General features: G+C 39.5%; 2 protein-coding genes across 2 annotated transcripts; one reads left to right on the plus strand and one right to left on the minus strand.

Moving 5' to 3' along the window:
• Positions 1 to 692: 692 nt before the first annotated feature.
• brk1 (BRICK1 subunit of SCAR/WAVE actin nucleating complex) lies at positions 693 to 3,682 on the minus strand. Its single transcript, XM_089010151.1, has 3 exons — positions 3,522 to 3,682; positions 3,042 to 3,124; positions 693 to 1,065 (listed from the first exon to the last, which is right to left on the minus strand). The coding sequence occupies exons 1-3, from the start codon at positions 3,637 to 3,639 to the stop codon at positions 1,039 to 1,041; spliced, it is 228 nt and encodes a 75-aa protein (XP_088866277.1). The 5' UTR covers positions 3,640 to 3,682; the 3' UTR covers positions 693 to 1,038.
• A 492-nt stretch (positions 3,683 to 4,174) lies between these two features.
• Positions 4,175 to 24,731, plus strand: tex264b (testis expressed 264, ER-phagy receptor b). Its single transcript, XM_089011102.1, has 4 exons — positions 4,175 to 4,581; positions 7,618 to 7,839; positions 19,016 to 19,181; positions 23,358 to 24,731. The coding sequence occupies exons 1-4, from the start codon at positions 4,327 to 4,329 to the stop codon at positions 23,615 to 23,617; spliced, it is 903 nt and encodes a 300-aa protein (XP_088867228.1). The 5' UTR covers positions 4,175 to 4,326; the 3' UTR covers positions 23,618 to 24,731.
• The last annotated feature ends 270 nt before the right edge of the window (positions 24,732 to 25,001 follow it).

Raw genomic sequence — 25,001 nt, forward strand, 5'->3', positions numbered from 1 at the left:
GATGATTATTGTTGTTGTTTTAGATATGTGGAAAAAGTATGCATGGACATCGTAAAGGCTATTCGGGAACATTTAATATTTTATTTCCAGGGTGAAATGTAAATATGCTCAATCATTTCAGAAACCCATCAATAAAATTTTGTATGTGCCCTATAACTCATGGTCGGAGAAAAGTATTTTATTCCTGATAATTTAAAAAGCTTAACTGCCTGTTTATAAATTCAAATTAGTTCAATATTATTTTGAAGGGGGGCGGGTAAGTGTAAAGAGTTAAAACATAACTCAAGGGGGGCAGCTTCCAAATTAGAATTAGATCTTGATCAGACGAAATAAAAAGGACAACTAATATCCAATTCATGCAGAAATAATTGTCACAAACACCATCCAAATGTCATCATGATTATCAAACGCTTTTCATGTTCTACTCACGTAATTCAAAAGCATATTTTGGCTTAATTTCACAGCGGCATGAAATTGCAAAGTATTCTAAAGTTGGCATGGAAATGCAGAGTGGGATAGATGACAAAATTGAAACAAATTGATGACAATGCCCCAACAATAAATAATTCAAAGTTAATTTCATTTTCAATTGGGATTTTCTCATATTTTATTATAGTATTTAAATGACATGAGCAAAGAGTTCACTGTACACACAGTCCTTATTAAAGACAAAACAAGACTTGGCACAAGAGGAGGGTCCCCACTCATCCATTCTGTATTGTGTTATCAACATTATGTAAAACACAAGCGGTCCAAGGTGACCTTCTGTTACAAGTACAGTACCATCGTACCCAAAATGTCAAAAGCAAAATTTTTGATGGTTGTTTTTTTGTTTCTTAAAAACAACACACAGTCAGGTGGCCATTTCCTGTATACTACACATACGGTGGTGGCATCATATAAAACAAGTGATACAATTTAAAAGTTTGCATCAAAAAAGAAGGGATGGAATCCATCACACAAACTCAAAAAAATATCAAGTGGGCTCAGGGAGATGGAAGGATAGCATCGGGATACTGCAATTTTTCATGACGGTGTTTAAGTCAAAGTCTCACCCTTTGTTACCTGTAAAAAAAAAAAAAAGATAAATATATTTGAATATATACCAGTAGTATGGCACATTTAAAAGAACATTGCTAAGCACACAAAAAATGCTAAAATATAATATTCACAGGCCACACTAATAAAGGCAAATCCAATCCAATCCATATTGGAACATAATATTGGATGTTCTCTCATTGAAAAATAATCATTTCGCCATTTTCGTTGTCATTTACATTTTTTGAACATTGTGCACTTGATGTCAAATTATAGTGATCTGTATAGTTTAGTAATATTTTGGGGTGTCTAGAACAAATTACGAATATTGACATTATTTCCTCAGGGATAATATGACTTCTATTATATATATATATATATATATATATATATATATATATATATATATATATATATATATAGTTTGTTGTTTTTTTCACAATTTGGTTTCAGACGGCTGAATCACACAGAGAGGCTCTACTGCATTTGAAATGAAATGATGTAGACAGGGGATCTTTACAACTTTCTTGTACACAACATTATTATCATCAGGATTTTTTTTACACCATCATTATCCGATATTTTATCTAATTAATTTGCGGTGAGCCCAAGCAGGGAAAAGCCAAAAGTAACTTCATTTATTCATCCAGTAATTCTCTGGACCGTGTATCCTCGCTAGAGTTATGTGCATGCTGGAGTTTATCCCTGCTGTCTTCAGGCGATAGGCAGGCTAGACCCTGACCTAGTGGCTAGGCAATCACTTGATTTAATTACATTACTGTATGGCATGTATGAGGGAAGAGACAAGTATTAATCCTTTGGGCAATTAATATTCAAAGTAGGATTTAAAAAAAACAAACATTGAATGTAAGCATACTCAAATTTTAGGGTTATGTGAGATTACGTTTAACTGGTTGAACATGTCAAATACAGCAGCAATTAATCTGCACCGGACTAGCGGAGCGGAATTGAGGACAGTGACAATACACCATAAAGGTAACAGTGTGCAAAGCTCCCACGAAAATGTTTTTGTGTCCAATAAAGGTTCTGGTCGGAGAGCTCAAAGCTCATATTGACACAGATAAAGACCCAAAAAACTGTATGGTGAGAGAGGTAAAAGAGTACAAAGTTGACTCGGTTGCTTCATAGTTAGACGAGGGAACACGGACGGATGGAGAAGAAAACAATTATAGGAAAAAAAACTAAAGCCAATTATGGAAATTTTTTTGGTTGATGTTTTTTGTTAAATTGTGAGACTACTGTTTAATTATTTAAGTGGCTTAAGTGGATGGAGCTTTTATTTTCCACCCATACATAGCAGGCGGCACAATATGTTGGAAAAAAAATAATTGTAACAATGACACATGCAGCGCAGAATGCAAAACATGTGCAACAAATTCATATAAAAAACGCATAGTTGAATCTAATTTTCACCAATCAGATGTAATCTTAAATGCACATCGCCATTCAATGGGAGAATTGTGTTGAGGGGTCTTTGGTAACACTAAAGAACTTAGAATACACTTCTTTTTTTCTGAACATTTTTTTCGTCTTTGTTAGATAACACGCGTTATGTCTTTAGGTACATGTTAAATATGGCAATATCTTAAAACCATCTATTTTGTAACGTGCTTACCCTTATAATAACAGTACATTTAATTTCAGAGCGCCCCTAAGAACAATTTACAATTAAAAGACCAATACACAGAACAATAACACCATAAATAAATGATAAATAATAAATAATAAAATAGCTGATTTAAACTACTAGCTGGTGTGCTGGAGCCTATCACAGCAGTCTACAGGTAGTAGGGGACACGGGGTGGGGGTATACTCTGAACTGGATGACAGACAAGTCTGCAATCTTTGCTTTCAGCTTCGTGTCGAAATGCTACATTTTACCCAATGACAATTCGTTTTCATTTTCTGTGTCGCCCCAATACACGTGTGTATACAGATTTGGCACGTGTGCAAGATCGCAAACGCCAACATATCATACTTACTCGTGCTTCAATGTATTCGATTCTCCTTTCCAAGGCTGTCAACTTCTCATTGAGGGTAGCCAAGCGAGATCGACACGACATGTCTAAGGAAGGCATTCAAAAACGTAGTCATCAGCGTATTCTAAACACGTATTCAACACCGCCGCCACAGCAGACATGAACAAGCATGTAGGTCGCGTTTATATTCAGTCTATTTACCAAACAAAACATGTTGGTAGCTGTGTCGAACTAGCAGTAGTAACAGGCTAACCGAAAGCAATCGTTACCACCAGTTTGGGTTGGTTGTATTGTTTAATGCGATAATTATCCAAAAAAAAACACAACTACGCCATAAAACGGCAATATAGCTCGACATCAGTGTACCATGTGTAAATAACGACGATATAAATCCACAAGCTAGATGGTATCTGGGAGTGGCCAGCTTGCTATCCAAACGCCGGAAATTCGAACCTAAATATGTTGGAGAAAGAAAATGTTTACCAAAAGAGTTCAGAAAGTCCGTAATTTTCTTGATGCTGCTCGTGATTACTTCGGTGTACTCCCGGTTGGCCCAATCTTGGTGAATTTCTCTCTGCACTGGATCCTCCTGGCCAGCCATGTTGGACGAGTCGAGTTTAGCTAGCGTCCACAGCAGTGTAAAACCGGAAATGAGCCGGAAGAGTCAACGCAAAATTCGGACAAATGCCATTTTAGCGACTTTAAAATACAACATAGGCTCAATAAAACGCAGCTTTTGTGTACTAAAATGTCTGTTTCTTTCATAGAGATTTGAATAAAACCAACGATTTTTCTAGCGGTATTCTGCAACAGGACTATATCGGCAACTGCTGTCAAATATTTTCGCTTGACATCAACAATTACATTTGCCAATTTCACAAACAAATAAATGCTTTATTGACGAGAGAATTCTTAAGAAATACAATTGCGGTAGGCAATAAATCAGCCAAGTATTTAACGCATCTGCCAGGTCTGCGATTGGGGTTCAAAACGGGCTCTGGCCTACTGGGATTTACAGGTTGTAGCCATACGGTATTTGTTTTCTATTTGGGTGAAATCTCCGAGTACGCCCCCCATTACTTTCTGTAGTGGTACATTCCAGGAAGTTTCTTTCATTCATACTGACGCCGGGTGGTTTCGTTGCTAAATGCATCCGAATTTCATTGCGCATTGGATTAAAGAACATTAATGCGTTTTTTTTTTCAGTTGTGGCTTTATCCAACACAGTGGCACAGTTGTGAATATATATATTATAACTCGGTAAAGATTATTATCGACTGTCATTATTATGTTAGAATGGACGAGTCTGTGTGTGGCTGTTTGTTTTTTCGTCACTCTTTCGTTATTAGCAGGTTACTTTTTGTACTCTGGACTCTTGTCGAATATCATTATATTAACCGGCTCACCTCCTATAAGAAAGCTGATGTTCGTCTACAAATTTAAGGAAGGCCCGTATAGAAAATGTGCAGAACTGTTCATAGAGGCCAAGAGTATCGGACGTGAGCTTTCTTGTATCGGAATATTTTATGATGATCCCACAAAGGTAAGCAACGCACGCACCAGCTATTATGAAGATGAGGCACATTTGGATTTTGCACTTCACATCCAAGTGTTGGGTTTCGGTGGTTAATATTCAGTTAATACATGAATTAAAGTCGGTAGATGGCGCCATCACATTTCTGGAGTCTCGAGAGCAGACGCCGAAAGAAAAGGCACAATTGGCAATAATTTCCATGTATTGTGCAGAATTTCAAATAAATAAGCATAGTAGATCAGAATGTATTCATGAAAGAATGGATATGCAACATACATCTCATTATAATAATGAACCAAATTAACAATTTGAGAATGAGTGGCTTGTGCTTTTATTTGAGTACAGTATTGGGATTTAAAATGATTTGATTGGATTTGGATTTGCCTTTATTAGTCTCGCAGTGGAGAAATTTACATTTCACAGCAGCAAAGTGATGAAAGGAATGAAAATAGAAAAACAAAATACATGAGCTGCTGGAAAGGCAGCCACTCTCGCGGCGCCGTCTTGAAGTCAAAAGAAAAAAAACTAAATAACGAATAATATGACAGCACAAAGAGAATATGACAAAACAAAGACACTGTCATTCATCTTAAGCACTTTCTGTACCCTCTTTGTTCATGAAACAGTTCTAGATGAAAGAGGAGGATTGTCAGCTAAACTATGATTGTAATTAAGAATATTAGGAAACAAAGACAGTTTTAAGCAATGTCAGGTCAATTTGTCACTTCATGTTACAAATTTTCCCACGGTGGGACGATTAAAGGCTTTATGATTCTGATGATGGCCCCAGAATTCATCTCTGCTTCATCACTGTGCGTGTTATACACTGTTAGGCTTTCCTCTACCTCGATCGACCGCTACACATTAAATGTTGTGGGGTGGAGTTGTTGGATATGTTTTCCTACCTCATGTTCATGAGAGCTTATCCAAACATCACCGAAGCTTCGCACCGCAGGCAATAATATTTGTTGGAACTGCTTCTGATACCTAATCCTGGACATGCTTTGCAGTCTTCCAACTCATGTGGTGTGTTTTCCCACCTGCAAGTCCCAACTGCAAGTTCCCAACTGAAAAGCAACAGTTTCATCCCCATTGATTTTTTATGCTCCAGAGCCTGCAGAACTGATTGTGAAGGTGTCCAGGTAGATTTCTGACCCTGGAAACAAATTATGGCTGAAATGTGATTGGTTAAATGTTTAAATACAAAAACACATGTCTGGAAGCAGCACAACAGGGGGAAAGGTAGTGAAAGGAAACTGAAAGACAATTTAGAATTATTCATGAATAAGAATTTATGGACAAAATATAATGAATTAGTCTGTGATTCAGATATTTTTAGGCCCGCAGAGAAGGCCTTGCAGGCCCTGACGGCCCACCACTGCTCAAACCCCTATTCTAATTCGACTTACAGTATACCCAAAAAAAGGGGGGGCCTTCAAAAGTTTTGTTAGCAAAAGGGGACTCTGTTGTGAAGCCAATTTAAGGTTAAAAAGGTTAAAATTAGATTTAAAATCTCAGCATGTTCGTGCAATTGTGATTGCCTGTCATTGCCTCCAAATGATCTGAACGGTCTTTTAATAGGTACGGCACCTTTCAAAATGGCTCAGACAAAATCTTTCTTGCCCCCATCTTAAATCTTCCTTTCAGAAGCCAACAATTAGGATAGCACTCGGTGCTGGCACGACGCGTTTCCTGCCAGCTCCTGATTTAAGTTCAAATAATTGGTGTAATGATCTCAGCTCATTAGTGTCCAAGGCGCTGGATGCTTTCAGTCCTAGACAGGAACCCCAGAGAGTGCTCCCATATAGGAGCACTCCTATTTGGTGTCCAACTGGGGAGACACTTGCTATTGATGTTTGCGGTGAGAAGATTTTTCAAAAGGTGCAGCTGACAGAGGAGCAGTGTCTGCTTGACTACTCTTATCCCACGACTTGTTCTTCTCGCGCTCCTTTCTCACGTTTACCGCCGTTAATTATTTCCTCCGGCGAAAGTAAAAACTTCAGCGAGGACTTGAGTTGTTCCTGTGATGGTTGTCATGGATACTCGGCTCGAGTGTCTCTTTTTTGTTGTCTTTTTGGGGTTCCCGAAAAAAGCCATCACATCGTCTGGGCCCCGCTCATGAATTCCTCCTCCCTGACTACTCTTCAATTTCAAGCGGTGTTTTCCTGACCTAACGCGGCCTCTTCATACTCAACGCAGATGTTTACATGCTATCCACATTCATAAACTTAACCAAGATCAGTGTTTTGACATGCATTGTGTTCATTAAAATCGCTGGCGGTGAGGGGAGCGTTGTGAAAGTTTCATCAAGCCACCTTGAGGTCATAAGATGACAGAAGAGGAGAAGGACGAGTTAGTTAGTTAATGCAGTCGGTTGTATTCTGCAGAGGCTGATGAAACAGTCGACAATCTCACTAACGCTGTGCCTGACAGAAAGTCCATGTGAAAGTACTTGATATGCCTTCCTCTCCCATTGTGTTACACAACATAAATTCTAAAGAACACTTTAATTCAATGCCACTGAGATACATTGGATTCATAGTCACTTATCCTCGGCCAAATTGTTTTGTGTCACTGCCTGCCTTCGCTTACTTTAACTGTCAATCAGAATCTATCAACATAGCCTTCACCCAACCCGGAAGTAACTCAAATAGATAGAAAGCTAGCTAGCTAGCAAATCGATAGCCAACAGATACCTAGCTAGATAGCCAGCCAGTTAGATACCTAATAGATAGCTACGAGAGATTCCCTGAACAAATTCTCTGAAGTGTTTTGTGCCGTGAGTCACACTCGGCATGCTTGGATTTCCCAAAAGAATTCATTTGAATAGAGCGCATTCCCCTCTACATAATTGGCACCAGGCTTCTCTGAAGGCCATGAATGCCATACCTACGGTGTGGCTTTTCTCTCAAAATTCATCACCAACAAAAAAAACATACAAAAAAACCTCATATAGTCAGCGAATCAACCCCTCAATAGATGCTTATACGTGCATGTTCTGTTTTGCCAATCCCCTTGTTCCGACAATGTTTATTTCATTCAAAGGTGGCCGGACCACAGTGCCGCTACGCTGTGGGCAGCATTGTGAGCGAGGGGGAGGACAAGGCCGACATGGAGCTGCTGAGGCGCTACGAGACATCTGGCTTCAAAGTATTCTCCTTCCCTGAAGTCACACACGTGGTCACTACCTCATTCCCCCACAGGACCGTTTTCTCTATCCCCCTGGGAGTAAAGCGAGTTTATCCACGGCTACAAAGCTACATCAAGGTATTTTGCTTTTTTTTTGTTTGTTTTTGTGCACCCCTCTGTAACACAATCTGCCTTCTATCGCCTTATAAATATTGCTGGAACTTCAGGCTTGAGCATAGAAATGTGATCCCAACTATGAATTTGAGGTTTCTGACTAAATTCCCAATATGTACAACACCACCCATATGTCCAAGCTGCAAGAATTTCCTCTTCTGGTCTTTGGAGAAAACAAAATAGATCATCAGGGTGCAGCTCGATGATTGTTGGGTTTCAATCAGTGGCGCGTCGTGAATTTCATCCCTAGGCCTTCAGTAGTGCTACGTCTGAATCAATCCAGATTGAAAAAAAGTGTGGTGTGATTTAGTACAAGTCAACCGCAGGGTACCATTATTCAGGAAATAACCTTTTTTAATTATATCCATTTTTTTCTTGAAAAGTCCGTCTTGAAAATTGCTTCAACAATAAATCTTCAACCAAATCCATTTCTTCTCCTCCTTCAGCCATTGTGGGTTGACAAAACCACTATTAAATCAACACTATATATATATATATATATATATATATATATATATATATATATATATATATATATATATATATATATATATATATATATATATATATATATATATACACTTATGCAGCTCGCTACAGATACAGTGTGCTAGCTCTGGCCAATATGCGCTTGTCACTAGTGGCTTGTGATCAGAGCAGTTTTCGCAAACTATGATTGGCTAGTCATTCTGGCGTTGTTACCCCGTCACTGGTGTGGTGAATCCGACGGTTGTTTAATTATGCAGCGGGTTCGAAACAGGTGGCAACACCACAGGTTGTCTTCAGTTACGCTGCTTCTGTCGGAGGAATGTTGGCCCGCGTCCTGTCTGGCTACCGCCGCCATCTGTCCGGATGCTGCCTAAAGCTGGCTGCCCTCCAGCGGCACTTAGACAACTTGAAGAAGTCGGCGAACACAGTCTGTAATCTAACCGGCCATCGGTTTTTGTCTTCAGCTAGTTACATCACATTTTTGTAATCTTTGCTTCTCCTCACATAGCTTAGCTGTCTGTTTTGGTCCATCCTATCCACCTGTCCCAGCATGATTTTGCACGTGACTCATGCAATGGGGGAGAGTAGTTGCCCAGTATTGCACCACAGATATCAGAATCAGAAAGTCTTTAATAGTCCCACAATAGGGAAATTTGTTCCAGTGAAGTATTGAGATTTAGATTTTTTTTTCAAGAAAGAAACACTGTCATTCATGACATTATAGATTTTTTTTGTCCAGGGATTTAACATTTGTCATCATAAAACGTGAAATACTTAACCCATTCACTGCCATTTCCGATTTTTTTCGGGAATTGAAAATATGATGTGGAGAGCCATTGTTCGCGTTTTGGTTTTTCTTGCGACAAAGCGCTGGTCCGACCTCTGGCAATGTTTTTTCCCTTCCACGAGGGGGCAGAATTTGCCTTTTGTACAGCTGCCCACACTTGCGCCGTATATTACTCCAGACCCATATAACTTGGGAATTAACTCTTTTTTTCGATTAAAGAAGAGAGTTTTAGGTTTCTAACACTGTATTGAATGATTATGTAGCCCTAAAAGTCAATATTGTGTGGGTCCTGGAATTTGAGTCAAAATGACAAAAAAACCCTGGAGTGGACACAGTTTTGCACATGTCTGGCAGTGATTGACTCAAGACCACAGGTGTCAAAGACAAGGCCCGGGGGCCAATCTGGTCCGCTACATCATTTTATTCGGCCCGCGAAAGCAAATCAAGCATGTCAAGTCCCATGAAGTCTGAACCACAATTTCAAATTGTCATATATAAACTTCAATAAGTCATTATTCTTGACTTCAATTTTGAAAAGTAGTTATTCATGAATTTGTTGTGCGCTCTATGTGTAATATGTGGAATGATTAAACATTCTAATGGCTTCCCCAAATTCATAACGGCCCCCGAGAGGAAACCCGCAACTACAATGTGGCCCACAGAAAAAAAATGACTGACACCCCTGCTTCAGACCAATGTTAAGTTTGAACAAACATTTTCACAATTATTAATTGTTTAATGCCTTGTAAATTTATTTGTATCCTGACTGATACCTTTGAACAACAAGATCACTCTGAGGCTACGGAAGTTCAGTGTGAGCATTATGCCTTATGCTAGAAAATGTGACTATGCAAAAGTTCGAATGAGCTGCAGCTCTTTCTTTAAACTAAACTATATTGAATAAAACTGTCCATTCTGAGCTGGTTCTCCGTGAATAAAGCATGCAGTTGACGTCCGACACATTGAAAATCCCAAATGGTGAGACCTTTTCAAAGCAGCTCATCAGCATTTAGCAAATCTGGCTCGGTGCGGCTGGATGATTTCTCACTTTGTTTTGCCACCCTGTGGTCAGGCCTGATATTTGCCTAGTCAGACCATCGATCAGCCCCCGAGTCTTTCTTCTGTGCTTTCACCCTCAAGTGTTGAGCTTCATCACAGATGCGCTGGCGTCTTGAGATTCTATTGGTGCTCATTGGCCCGCGCCATCAAACCTGCAGTGACGACTGGAACGGGAAGATAATATTGCTGACATTCACAGAGATGTGAAGGTTCGAGAAAGGCAGACGATGAAACATTTGTTTGCTCGAGGGCACGGAAGCTGATTGCCAGCACTGAGCCTCTGTGCTGAATATAAATCATTTTTACCTTTGTTTCCTGATAACGTCCTCATTTTTAGCAACCGTCACATATGGCAACATACTCACCAAGGCTCCCAAAGTGCTGGCTCTTGCAATTTTGTGTTAGTTTTGCCACTATGGCGGACCTTGAGTGTTGGCGCATCTGCGTGTCCTCGGGGCTTATGAAACACATAGACATTTGGCTAGGATGTAAATTCAGAAAGGTCAAAGAAGGTCACGGGGTTTGGTACTCTGGACAAAGACTTTTACACACTCCTCTTTCGGGAGGGTGACGCAAAAAGATGCATCCTTCTGAGTACCTCACTGCAGCAATGTTTTCTCAAGAGGAGTGTGTAAAAGTGATTGACAACTTTGTCAGATGAGTCCAGGTTTGCTTGTAAGGAAATGGTGGACATTTGGAACACATCTTGGGAATGCCATAAATTGACAGAAATAGCTGAAACTCTGGTGGATAGTCTTCCATAAACTGAATAATGTGTGGTTGTAATTTGAAATAAATAGCTTTTTAATCAAAGCCACAATTGAAATTTTTGGGTCACCCTGTATAAAACAGCATTTCATCAGCATTTGCCTGTTTTGTTGACACAGCATGTCTAATGGATGCATAACTAAGCCCAGCCTCGACTGTAGCGCCTTATAATGTGTGTCCCTTATATACGGAAAATTTGAAAGTGCACGTTATAATGCGGTGCGCATTATAGTGCGGAAATTATGGTTAATGTACCACAATCAAATTTCAAACCCTTACACTACAGTTTAGCGCTCTCTTTGATAAAGAATATTGCATCTGCAACTGAACGCTTCCCACTGGAGGCTCAACAGAGTTTGCCCCATCAAACATGACTTTCATCTCCATGCGTCTGGGACTCTAACTGTTGGTGTTAAATGTCACATCTGCATTTGATTGATTCAATTCAAACTTGACCCTGTCACTCCGAATCAAAATCATGCTGCCAAGTGTGATTGCGAGTTAAGAAGGTGACTTGTTTCTCAATGGTTTCGTGCTGCTGGCGATTTAATCAATCAACTTAAATGTGTGTTAAAAGCACTTTTAAAGCTGCCTCCATTGATACTATTTGACGGCTGTCTTAGATTTGATATATTGTCTTGCCACAAAGGAGATTAACATTAGATTTAGTTTTGCTCTGTATGTTGTAGGTGTAGCACACTTTAGACAGTTGTCTCGTTCAAATGCATCTCCCAGCTGACTTTTAGATCGGTCTTGGCCAATCGCAGCGCACAGAGACAAAAATTGGCGCTCCCAATCCGATCCAATGATAATATCGAGTCGTCAGTGAAACAAATGTGAATGTTATTGGCAAAAGGGAGGAACCCTACCCTGCCTGGGGAAAAGCAAGAAGCGATGTAAGCCGCACGAACGGCGAACCTCCAAACGACAGGCGGATGTACTCAGCACTGTCGTCACCGTCGTGCCCTCAAAGGATTTTGTGAATAGCAATCGATGAGGCCATCTTAAACCATTCAAGTATAAATGCGGCGGGGATGGCGTCCCGTTAACCAAGTTGAAGGAGTCTAGGACTCCAGCAGGGGAAATAAAGAAAATTGCAAAGATAAAGAAAAGGCTTAGGAATTAACCGCTTTATTCAGGTCACTGACTTTCAGGCAGTCCTTTATTTCATATCGTCATGGCTGAACACGTCAATAAAGTGGGAAGTGTGGCTTGAGTGACAGCAGGATTGTACTTTACTGGCAGTGGGTTGTGTCATTCATGTCTTCAGAACTTTTTCACCTTTAGAGTTTTTCTGTAAAGTGTAGACCAGAGGCTTCATGGATTTTCTCGTTTGTGCTTGGGTGAGGCAATGGCGGCGGGAGTTTCCCCACACAGATGCTTTATTAACTCATTCACTGCCATCCCCGAATTTATTTGGGAATTGAAAATATGACGTGGAACGCCATTCCCAAATGTGTTCGTTTTTTTTTTTTTTTTTTTTTTTTTTTGGGTGCCGATAAAGCGCTGGTCAGACCTCTGGCAATATTTTTTCCCTCCCACGAAGAGGCAGTATTTCCATTTGTTAGTGCTTTGTTACAGTTTCAGCTGTTGTTAAAGCGCTATATATAAAACAATGTATGTATTGCATTGTATTTTGGATAGCCACCCTCATTTCAAGCTCATATAACTCCAAACCCATATCATTTAGGAATTGACTATTTTTTTCTGATGAAAGAAGAGAGTCTAAGGTTTCTTACGCTGCATTGAATATTTATGTAGTCCTAAAACTCAATATTCTGTGAGTTCTGCAATTTGAAAATGATGAAAACACTGGCACTGGAGTGAACACATTTTGGCACGTCTGTCAGTGATTGAGTTAATCACGTGTGGCAATGACGTGATGTCATCTCTTGTAGAATTCCCCGTGGATTAAGGAGATCGATGATCGTTGGCTCATTAACCCCAAAGTTAAATTTGTCCTACCTCCTCGGGTCCTGACATGGCGGACCATATTTACCTCGGTAAACGCCGCATCACGCAGGATCTTTTTTTTAGGGGGGGTGGGGGTGGGGAGAGAGAGGGGATGAATGTCACTTAATGTCATGCTCTGTCACATTGCTCACGCACAATTTTAATGTTGTTTATTTCTGTAATGGCACCGCAAAGGTCAGATTTGACTGCTTAAAAAAAAAAAAAAAAAAACTGAATTGATTATCCCAAGTCACATTATCGCTAACATATGTGAAAAGATCCTTTCTTCTTTACCTGCATTATGCATTTGCTTGGCTTTCTAGGAAACGAAATAAACTGTCAACCCATAATGTACGTACGGTATAGGCTAAGTGTATAGGCATGTTTTATCAAGGGAGATCAGAATTATCGTGTTTTAAAGTTCTAAAAATACACAACAGAGTTTCATTTATTTATCTAAGGGAGCATGACGCACTTACTGTAGGGTCTCATGCAGATGTCGTCCCCCAGGCGAGGGACCTGGAAAGTGAAAACACATCCTCTTCCTCTTGTTGACCATCTATCGGTCACCAGGTTCCTCAGGATGTGCTTCAGATGGGCTGTAAATAAGCAGCATTTCATCTGTGGAGTCTTTTGGTCGGACAGTGAAAAATAGATCGGACAATAAAACGGCCCAATTTCAAAAAATGTGTTTCTTTTAGCAGCGTGACAAATTTGTTCTGGAATCAAGGCGGTTTGGTAGATGGTTGTGAGCAGTCGTTCAATGAAGGAAAGTGATACATCAAGCAGAGATAGCTATTCTCAACAGTACCTCATTTATAGACATTTAAAGTTTAGGCCATTTATTCAGCCAGAGTGATTTCCCTTATGCATTCCCTTTATTAAGTCACAATACAATCGTTTTTTTCTTATTTTTATTTTCCTTTCGGCTTTATATACAATACAATACAATACAATACAAGCAATCTTTTTTTTCAATTACTGTATTTTCCAGTGTATAAGGCACACCCCCAATGAATGGTATATTTTCAAACTTTTTCCATATATGCAGCGCACCGGACTAAAAGGTGCACCTACAATGAATGAAACAAGTTTTCCAAATATAAGGCGCTATGGTCCGAGGCTGAGGTTTCACACTTCTTCTACTTGGGAAAATGGAGTCTGTAGTTGCTGACAGCCGTTGCAAGACCTGTTGTGGCTCAATATTACTTCATATATAAGGCACACCTGCATATGAGGCGCATGGTCATATTTTGAACAAAATCAAGGCTTTTGGGTGCGCCTTATACACAGGAAAATACGGTGGTATTATAATTTAAAGCAGATTCATTACTTACAGACAGTGTAGGTGCAAATACCTGACATGTTTCGGCGTCTACTTCCGCCTTCGTCAGAGTGTCGAAGGCGCCGAAACATGTCAGGTATTTGAACACCTACACGGTCTGTAAGTAAAGAATCTGCTTTAAATTAGATATCAAGTAGACAGGATGAACTTAGTACAACGGTAGTATTATAGTCTGAAATATAATATACAAGTTTGAAACGAAATGCTCTCCAAATGACCTTGATCGTCTTTTCTGCCTTTAAGCTCTTGCATTAGTCCCAGCGGTCCCTGATCCTGCAGTATACAGTATAGAGAAAATATGACAAAAATCAATAACGCTCTGTCCTCAATCCCCTCCTCAAATGTACAAGCGTAACGTGTCATGCGTGTCCAGAATTCCACTTTCAGTCTCAGTATTTGACTTTTGCCCTTTCTCCCGCAAAGGAGCAGCAAGGCTCCAACGTTTAAGCCTTGACAGATAATGATTACAAGGAATCAATCTTACTATTTTCCACACAGCTGAATTTACAGGCCTAACTAGAAGTCCTCAATGAAATATTTTCAGCTCAAGCCTTCACTTGTTTTAAATATACAGACAGAATCAAAACTCTACCAACACCTGCTGAAAAGGGCATTTTAGGGTGAGGACTGGTGGGATTACACACAGTAAAATAAATACAGTAAAGTCTCGTTATATCGATATTCAAGGGAGTCCGAAAAAATATCGATATAACCGGGACTATCGATATATCCGACCCTGTTTGCATGTAATTTTCTCCGTGCGTGCATAGAAATAGTATCGATATAACCGGGACTATCGATATATCCGATATCGATATAACGAGACTTTACTGTATATAAATAAATAGATAGCTAAATTAAAAAAGATGGATAGTCAGCTATTTAGCTATCTAGCCATAACTCGAATGGTGCAAAAAGTTTGATCTTTCATCTCATTCTCATTTTTTTATATCACAAAAGCTCCGCATTTAAATAAGGGTGTGTTAACTTTTTTTAGCTACTGAAGCTAAAATATTTTTTACCGTTTTCCCAAATGTAAAAGCCACAGTAAGATTTGATCAAGCAAACAACGGTTTCTTGCGTAGTCAGAACTTGATGTTCTGCGCTGCCATTGATCCAAAAATGAATCAAAACACGTGAAAGGTGATGTTGAACTGGGCGACACGTTCTGTAAGGATAACAAACAAGGGCACTCCAATTTATTTTTGGTTCATCCCAACCAAACCTTTGTGCTGCTATTAATATACTGTTCATATTAATTGGATGTTGAAAAACAGTGAAAAACCGCAACCTTTAACAACCGTATAAACCGTTTTTTATTTAAAAATAATGCAAAACAGGAATGGTCTTTTTGCCAGGAAGCTGGGAACCCCATCAAATTGGTCGTAAAATTCATACACACAAAACAAAACTACACCTAATTACGGATGCAATGAAAGCCCATTTAAATTATGCATGTAGCCTAAATGAGGCACTGAATGCACTGCCTCAATTATAACTGGACCAGCATTGCTGCCGGGCTAAAGTCTATCACTGGATATGATTATTTTGCATTTATGGTTTATTTTATTTACCATTTCTGCCAAAGACAAACTGGGTGTAGTAATTATTACATCGTATAACTGAAATACTACCTGTCACTACACTCCTTGTAAAGTAACAAATCAAAGCTCAAGGATCATGATTGAAATTCTTGGACTTTGTGTGACAAGTGCAATATGCATTTTGCCTTATTTTGCTTATCGTATTATCCGTTGCATAAGGCACCGCGGAGTATTAGGCGCACCACCAATGAATGGTGTATTTTCAAACTTTTTCCACATGTACGGCGCACCGAAATATGAGGCACACCTTCAATGAATGAAAAACATTTTCCAAATATAATAGCTACCATATATATGTAAATGATTTCCAAATATAAGGCACACGACATTATAAAGCGCCACAGTAGAGGCAGGGATAACGCACAACTTCTCCTACTAGTGGAAATGAAGTCAATAGCTGCTTACAGTAGTGGCTAGACCTTTTGTGGCTCAATATTACTTCACATATAAGGCACACCTGCGCATGAGGCGCAGAGTCATCTTTTGAAGAAAATCAAGGCTTCTGAGTACGCCTATACACCAGAAAATACGGTACTTTTTGAGCTATTCGTTTTCGTCGACTATGTTTTAGTTTGAAACGTTTATCTTACAATTTTATTCGAAGATGGGATTCATTTTAAGTCAATTCTAAATAAAAGGGAAGCTGAACTGCGATTGGACGACATGAAAGAACATGACATGATGGGTGGCAGAGGAGGGGGGGTGGCAGACTCCCTTGGTTTTGATCAGGGCCTCAATGCATGCATGTGTAGATATAACCCATCTTTATTTGAAACATTTCTTGCAAATGGCTCACAAAGCTCACATCTTCAAGTTTAAAAGTAAAAATGATTGACGCCTTTGCAGAGGACACAAAAAGGTTGATTGGGGAAGATTTAAGTCTTTTTATTAGACTGCAGTCTGCTCTTAAATAATGCTACTCGTCAGTTCATTTGAACTCAAAAACGTCTCTTCCCTTTCCGTTGCGTCAAATTCTCCGACTTCCATTATTTAAAACCAAAGAAATAACAAATGGAAAATGGACTGACTGCATTACCGACCCTGTTCCTCTTAATGCAGTCTTTCATTTTAGCTTGACAATTTCTGATGGCTTTTGTCTGTCATGTAAAACATCACAATGCATTATGCAATGTATATTCTAAGCATGATGTGCATACGCAAGCTTTTGGGTCGGTTATCAGTGGGTATTGATCATTGATGTTGAAATGACTGAAATGAATGTTGCTGCATATGGTTGAACAAGGCACGTCACAGTTGAGACAGATGCTGAAAAAGAAGATGGAATGGAGTCAGATGTCTCCTGCAAGAATATACGTTGCGTGTGTGTGTGTGTGTGTGCGCACCTGTGTGTCTAAATTCTAGAAGAAAAAAAAAAGGTAACAGTCTCCACTTTTACTTTATTCAAAGTTGACTATCAGTACACCCGGCAAGGGTTCTTTTTCTCTCAGGAAGAAGCCGTAGAACAATCTTGTCGGTTGAAAGTCTTGGAAGGGCATGCGAAATTATTGATGGCTCCAAACACTCATCCCGAGGCATTGAAATCCACATTTAACATTTAAACAAAGGTAATTATAAAACACAGAGACTCTCAATGTCACGATATTTTGAATGAAAATATATTTTGTCTTTTCCTGTCGTCAAATCAAGCAAGACCAAGTTAAATCAGAATCAGATTAATCTTTATTGGCTAAGTATGTAGAACACACAAGGAATTTGTCTCAGGTAGAACACACTGCACTGGCATCATCATGAAAAAACAAATAAGTATGGAAGACACTAATGAAGGCTAATCTAATCAATTCCTTAATGTAAGTGGTACCGCTCAGGCAGAACTGTGAGACAATGTGCAAAGTATCAAGCAGACAGTGGTTCAAGTGAGTACCGAGCTGGAGCTGTAACGAGATGCTGTTCTGCAGGGCTGTGCAAAATTGCAAAAAGGCACTATACAGTTATATTTGGGTTACTGTTTAGAGAGTTAACGGCGACGGGGAAGAAGCCGTCTGCTGGATATGGTGCGCATGCATTGGTAGCGCCTGCCTGAGGGGAGTAGCTGGAAAAGATGATGGGCAGGGTGGCAAGGGTCCGGTAGGATTTTCCGAATGTAGTAGATGCATAAATCAAATGCTTTTTCTGATTTCCGAATCAATTCTTATGGGAACAATTCGACCTTCTAATGTTTTTTTCGGGTGTTAATCGATGATCCGGGCTCGTTGCATTGGAGTGGCACCCTGTCAAAAGATTTGCTCATGCCAAAAATATGGAAGTGAGCGGCATCTGGGGTACAGGAGTAGAATAACAAAAATGCGGCATATGAAAGGTTAATGAGCAGTGAGAAATGGAGCGCCGTTTGTTATGTGAACCTCTGGTTGATTGACGTGAATGGGAAAAAAATAGGAATAAGGCAGTGGTGATGCAGTGCCCTCTCGCCAGTATTTCCATTCCAAGGTGCCCTCTGAATAGCCGAACAGCATTCGAACATCATTTTGCGTTTCTGAGCAGTCTTGAGTGAAGCAGTGTGCTCAGAGCGTATATCCGAACGCACCAAATATGAAGGAACAGGGATTTTTGTGGACATGAGCTAAAAGGCGCATTCGGAATTATACTCGCAGCGTATTCTGCTTCACCCGGACCTTCCAGAAACTCAAATACGCCATTGGGTTATTCAGAGGGCCGGCGCTTGCTCTCGGCACACTAACTGGAAGGCACGATGTGTCACTTTGTCAGCCAGTCCAGATGGAAACAATTCAAGCATGAGCTGCTGATTGGTTGAGGGTTACAGGCTGCATTTGGAAAATAATGAGGTGTGAATTTCTGAAGGCTCTTAATATTCATGCTCTGGGTCTTTGGAAAGCACCCTCCCAAAAAAAAGTTCTCAACTGCACTAAGAAGAAACTAGAAAATCAGGAAAACACACAAAAAATAAGGTGAATCTGCAACAGATGAATGAACTCAAAATAATACTTTAAAAATGGAGTGCCTTCTTTGGGTATTTGAGAAACACAGCCTTTACCCCGCAAATTCTCACTGCCAATGCGCTGATAGCAATTTATAAATACCCCTGTCCATGTTCTAAAACGAAACGAAGACAAATTGACATTTTCTGAGCTCACAAACTTCACTGTCATATCATCACAGGATCGGAAGCTGTGTGCACACCCGTTCCTCGAGATCTACAGTAACGATGTGATCCACTACATGGCTCCGTTGGCTCGGCAAGGAGATTTCTACGTTCCCGAAGCCCGTCAACCGGAAAGAAGGCTTTCAGTACAAGGAGAATTGTACTCGGATTCAGAAATGTCAGGTATTTTCAATGACACCCTGGCCCGAATGGACCTGAATTTGTTTTGTGCACTATAAATTGTATGTGTGCACTTATATTTCTTTTATGCTCTGCAATACCTGATTAATATTATCTTAATAAGTAAGGAAACTCATTTGTTGCATTACACTGACCAATCCCAGTTACCCAACAAACATATACTTGAAGAAACACAGTGATTGGAACATATTAGTGGCATTCCCATTGATTTCAATGGGTAAATATGATTTGAGCTATAATTGGTGTATGTTAAAAGCTTGTATGTTCACCAAATGGTATCCAAGCGCATAGCTGTATGTTTAATTTCACTTTTCTTCGTTTGTTATCATTTTATAACTAATATATTTTCCGGTGTATAAAGCACAGAGGAGGATAAGGCGCACCCCCAATGAATGTTGTATTTTCAAACTTTTTACATTTATAAAGATCACAGGACTATGAGGTGCACCTTCAATAGTTGAAAAGAAGTTTTCCAAATATGATACTGTAAATAAATATATAACATTTTTCCATATATGAGGCGCACCGGATTATAAGGCACTACAGTAGAGGCTGGGGTTACGCACTAGTGCTTATACGGGGGGGCGAGGGTGAATGTAATACTGCTGACAGTAGTTGCGAGACCAGTTGTGGCTCTATATGACTTCACATATAAGGCACACCTGCGTATAAGTCGCAGGCTCATCTTTTCAAGAAAATCAAGGCTTTTGAGTGTGCCTTATAAACCGGCAAATACAGTAGTTGTAATTTTGCAAACATTTTGAAATTTGCCACACAATGGCATCTTGACCAAATGACATTGTTATAGTCCGTACAATCCTGTAATAAAAATGGGAGTTCTGAATCGGGGAATTCTACCATTGACTTCTGAAGACGGTCATTCAAAAATATGAATTAGAACATATCAAATTCTGTGCTTTTTACACAATCGCAACTACCGGGAGAACAAATGCAATACTACTCAATGTAACCCTTTCAGAGACAGCGGATACTACAGTGGACAGGAAAGGGCTAATTAATGTGACCCTGTTTTTTTGCTAGTAGTCAGTAGATGATTACATTATAAAACCCACATGACATGCAGCCGTGGTTGATGACGCTGACATTGTTTTTCCATAGCCGTTTTAATTTATGCGGAGCGCGCTGCACTGTGTTTGATTTACACCTCTTCAGGTGTTAATGAAAAGAGCAGACACAACCACATTCGGTGAATGTGTCCTGCCACTCACTCAGGGGCTGACAGCACCAATATGGATGCCACATGGAACTTGCACTGTAAAAGATGCACAAGTGTTTTAATGCTATTCCACTTGACACTAATGTATCCTCATGGGACTTCTATGCTTCTGAGGGAGTGTTTCCCACATTCGCTGCTGTATGAAGCGCGTCCCGTTATGCAATGTGTCAAAAGAAGCTAGTGTGATGGGAACAGCAGAATATTTTTTTTTTATAAAATTAGACTTTTGTTTGAATTTGACACAAGCGGAGGGTCATACAATACTGTGATCATACCATATTAATTAATTTATTTGTTTGTTTGTTTAGTTAGTTAGTTATCTAACATCACTTGCTAGCTAGATATCTAGCTAGCTTTCTAGTTAGCTAGCCAGCCACGTAGTGAGTCAGTCAGTTATTTATGTATTAATTAATTAATTAATTAATTAATTAATTAATTAATTAAGTTAGTTAGTTATCTAATATCACTTGATCTAAAGCTAGCTAGCTAGATATCTAGCTAGCTTTCTAGTTAGCTAGCCAGCCACTTAGTTAGTTAGTTAGTTAGTCGGTTGGTTAATTGGTTGGTTGGTTAGTCGGTCAGTCAGTCAGTGTGTCTGTTAATCTGTTTGTTTGTTTGTTTTCTTTTTTTTCAATATATGGCAATTTTGCCCAAGGAATACGACAAGAGAAAGGGCTTCGTGTCTCATTGTCGTGTTTCTTGTGAAAGAACGCTTTGTGATTAAATTACTGGACTGCCGTCATAGGCACAATTGTGGTTAATTTGTCAAATGGTGACAATTGGCTTATTTTTGACATAACTGATGTGATCTTCACCCGCTATCCTGCGGAGCACTGAAAAAAGTGTTGTAGAAGACAGGAACATTCTCGTCAGGGTTCGTTCAAAATCTCAAATCTAGCTAGCTAACTATCAATATATGTTATCTATCATAAAATATGCATTTTCAATGTATTGTTGACCTATTAATCTAATAGTTCTTAACGGTACACTCAAACCTTGAATCCATATTCTCACACAACAAAAAACTTTCCAGTATTAATAATAATAATAATAATAATAATAATAATAATACATTTGATTTCGAAGCGGCTTTCAAAACTCTCACGGACACTTTACAGTCACAGGATTGTTTTGTGCGGGTGAGCAGCAGCAGCCATTCGCGCCAGGGTTTACTCTCCCCGGAAGTATTAGTTCAAAATGAAAAATATTAAGACACCTCGAGCCATGTGGCTAGGAAGAGAGCCTTTCAGACACCTCTAAATTGCTCGAATGAAACTAAACAGCAACCTAGCCCTCTTTATCGCAAACCTTAAGTATTACAATTGTTCAGGGAGTTTTTCTAATGTCATTAATGATCTGCGCTGTTTGCATGCTGATATTTGCTCGCCTTTCCCCCTTCTTGTTCCATGCGAAACATTAGTTCATACTGTGTGTTTATCCTCCTCATTTAGTTGGCCGATAATGACAGGCTTGTTGCTTATTTGGACATATTGATTTGAGAAAAGCAAACCCTGCCACACAAAAGGACAAAAAGGGCAGCAGACTGGTACACCCTGGTGTAAAATTGATCTTATTTACCTGCAAAGGGCAAACTGGAAAGAAAAAATAATGGCAATTGTAAGGTCGTATATTTTATATAAACTCTTTTTTATGAAAGAGAAGAAGGCATTTAGTGGATGTAAAATGTCTTAGTGTAGAAAAAGTGCAAATTTTGACCTTCCTCGTTAAGCCAAGAGGCAATGCAAAATGTCACTGCGGCAGGGTTAATATAGCTTTGCAATGCATATTTTTGGTGGTGTCACATGCATAAAAAAAGCAAGAGTATGAAAATAGTCATCTTCTTTTGGTGATCAACTTGTTTTAGAAAAAGTCATGTTATCAAGTGAATGTTATGTCAAAACTCCCATACACGTCTGAGATGAACGACCACATTATCACTCAAGAGACCTATCATGTAATCCAGTACCTGTATGATGAAATATCTGGGTTTTTTTTTCATTTTCACAATGTACAATAAATTTCCGGGTGTGGCATGGTTTCCTCATAAGGCTTTTTAATGACATGGTGAAAATGGAATCTAACCAAAAGTGTGAATGTCGGAATATTTACTTTCGCAGTGACATTCATGGATTCTGTGCAATAGTACATCAATACGTCTGTGTAAGCTCTCAGTCATACAGGAGTGGTCCATCGATGAGAAGGTTTCTTCAGCCGTCATCTGTACAAAAGTGAAGCAACCACTCATTTGACGACAATGAGGTTGAAATCTTAGCGAAAGAACATAGATGGTTTGAAAGGGGGGTAAAAGAAGCGATTCTTATAAAACAACAAAATCCTTCATTAAACCGGTCTGGTGGGGTGAGGTTCAATTTGGATCGTTCATACAATAGCCTGCTTAGGCAAAACAGGTTAGGCAACTTTCGTAATGCTGATGAGGGTCGTTATGCTGATGAGGTGATACCGGTGGGAGTGGGGGTAATAGGCCAGTCGTTAGTCAGGAATGTAGGAACTATCAGTGGGGCCACAGGGAGGGGTCCCCTGCCCCCTCCAACCTGAGAGTAGGGACCTATCATAGCTGTGTCCGGCGCCACCATGTCTGGACATTAGGGATATATAAATGGGGCCGATACGACCAGTCAGACTTTAGTTCGCTGACGAAGCCTCTTGGATAGGAGGCGAAACGTCCGAGACCTTCACTTTTGTACAGATGACGGCTGAAGAAACCTTCTCATCAATAGTACATCGATGTTTTTGCTTGGAAAATAACGGTTGAATTGCAATAGAACTCAAATTGGAGCAAGCAGATTTTGTCTGAAGCTCTCAGATTATTTTGAAAGCCCTGCTTTCCTTGTGTTTGTTTATGGAAGTGCATCCGCCATCTGTCCACATCTCCTCCTCTTGTTTTCATGGCCGCTTCCTAGGTGCAGAAACCAACAGCGACTGCAGCTCAGACTATGAGATTTTTCTGTCAGACAGCCGGGAGACGTCACTGGGGACGTCCTCGACCCGGTCCGAGTCCATCAGCGGGTACGCAAATCCCATTGGGAAATTGTCCAGAGACCGCTTGCTCATGCAGATGGACTGGGAATCTCACGAACAAAATCAGTTTAACAATGGCTTGAATCAGGTGAGCCTTGATCCCGTCCCGCAGTTGGTGGATGTTGTTGGTGGTGAGGAGTGAAGTTTGAACGAGTAGAATTTAAGATATCAACAGTAGAACCTCTGTTGCGTCAAAGGTTCCTCTGCAAAAACAAAACCAAGAAACAAACAAACAAAAAGTTCTCAGGATGTGCTGAACTTTTTTATTTAGGATTCAAAGTCTCCTGGAGGGATGCATTTTGAATACGCATCTTCATGCTTGAATATCATTTTTTTTCACCGTTTATGATATGACGATATAATTTTGGCTAATTATCCGCCTAATGACTGAATAATACACTTGTCCTTGAAGCAAGGATTCCTGCTGAATGTTTTTCACCTTTTTTTGGGGTTGTTTTTTACTTGTTTTTTACTTTTTGACTTGAATGATTTCCATTTTGTGCCTCTCAAATTCATTTCTAAATCAGATTATTATTGCGATAAGTAATTTACATAAGTCTGAGAGGCATCTGGCCATTAGTTGGTCATGACTTCTTCAGTTTTCATTCGTTCTCTTGGTCATTGACGTCATCCATACCCGAGAAATGGGCCTTCCTGTCTTATGATATCTGCTGTAGGTCATCCCTGGGGTCTTTTGTGAAGGGTATTTTACAGTTCCAACTCATGAACAAATGCCTGTTTTTGATGCTGCTGCACACACAAAAAAAAGTTCCAAGTTGTTCTTTTAACGTTGCAGGGCGACATGTGTTCAAAAGATATTGATCATCAAAATTCAAGATCGACTGACTGATCCAATAATTCTAGTGTCAACCTGTGTTCAACTATTCATTGTGTTACACATTCTGTCATTTATGATGTATGCTGATCATTTTAACACACGATCGTTTTAGTTATTTAAAAGGTTAGAATAAATGTATTTTTGAAAAAGATGCTTTGTGAATGGATGGTTCTCTTCCAGAATCTATAAGACTAAAATGGCAGTAATGCTATTGACGGCTGTTTACCAACTTTAAAGAGCCAGGGTCGCCATTTTATATTTGCTCACAGCACAACACCACCTAAAAATCTCATGCAAAAAATTATATGAATACTGAAGTGATGTCATTTCAATTTCCTAACTGTGAAATCTGGATTTCATCTGTGCTGTATGTCATGCATATTAGCATATTTGACAATAAAGCTGACTTTGAGTTTGACTTTTTGACTTTGGACCTGTTTAAATTGAACACACAGCTGACGGTAGGAAGCCTGGTGATTCTGTTTCGAGGCATGGCTATGTATTTTTATGAAGTATAACATTTTAGAAAACTATTTCAGGTTTATGGAGAAGATTGTGAGATGATGGGAGGATGCAATGTTTGTTTTATGGTATTTTTTTTAGATGGATGACAATTCAGTGTTTGGAGGAATAGACTTCCAATTCATGAAATCAAATAGTGTGGCAATAAAGTATTTGATCATAAAAA

This window comes from Hippocampus bargibanti, linkage group LG12 (genome assembly GCF_051943395.1).
Source record: "Hippocampus bargibanti isolate YZ-2025 linkage group LG12, ASM5194339v1, whole genome shotgun sequence".
NCBI lineage: Eukaryota > Metazoa > Chordata > Actinopteri > Syngnathiformes > Syngnathidae > Hippocampus > Hippocampus bargibanti.

Coding starts and splice junctions, on each gene's coding strand:
- brk1 (XM_089010151.1), bottom strand. CDS start 3,639: ATGGCTGGCCAGGAGGATCCAGTGCAGAGAGAAATTCACCAAGATTGG. Junction 3,125..3,521: donor GGACTTTCTGAACTCTTTTG/GTAAACATTTTC, acceptor TGCCTTCCTTAG/ACATGTCGTGTCGATCTCGC. Junction 1,066..3,041: donor TCGAATACATTGAAGCACGA/GTAAGTATGATA, acceptor TTTTTTTTACAG/GTAACAAAGGGTGAGACTTT.
- tex264b (XM_089011102.1), top strand. CDS start 4,327: ATGTTAGAATGGACGAGTCTGTGTGTGGCTGTTTGTTTTTTCGTCACT. Junction 7,840..19,015: donor GGCTACAAAGCTACATCAAG/GTATTTTGCTTT, acceptor ATATCATCACAG/GATCGGAAGCTGTGTGCACA. Junction 19,182..23,357: donor CTCGGATTCAGAAATGTCAG/GTATTTTCAATG, acceptor GCCGCTTCCTAG/GTGCAGAAACCAACAGCGAC.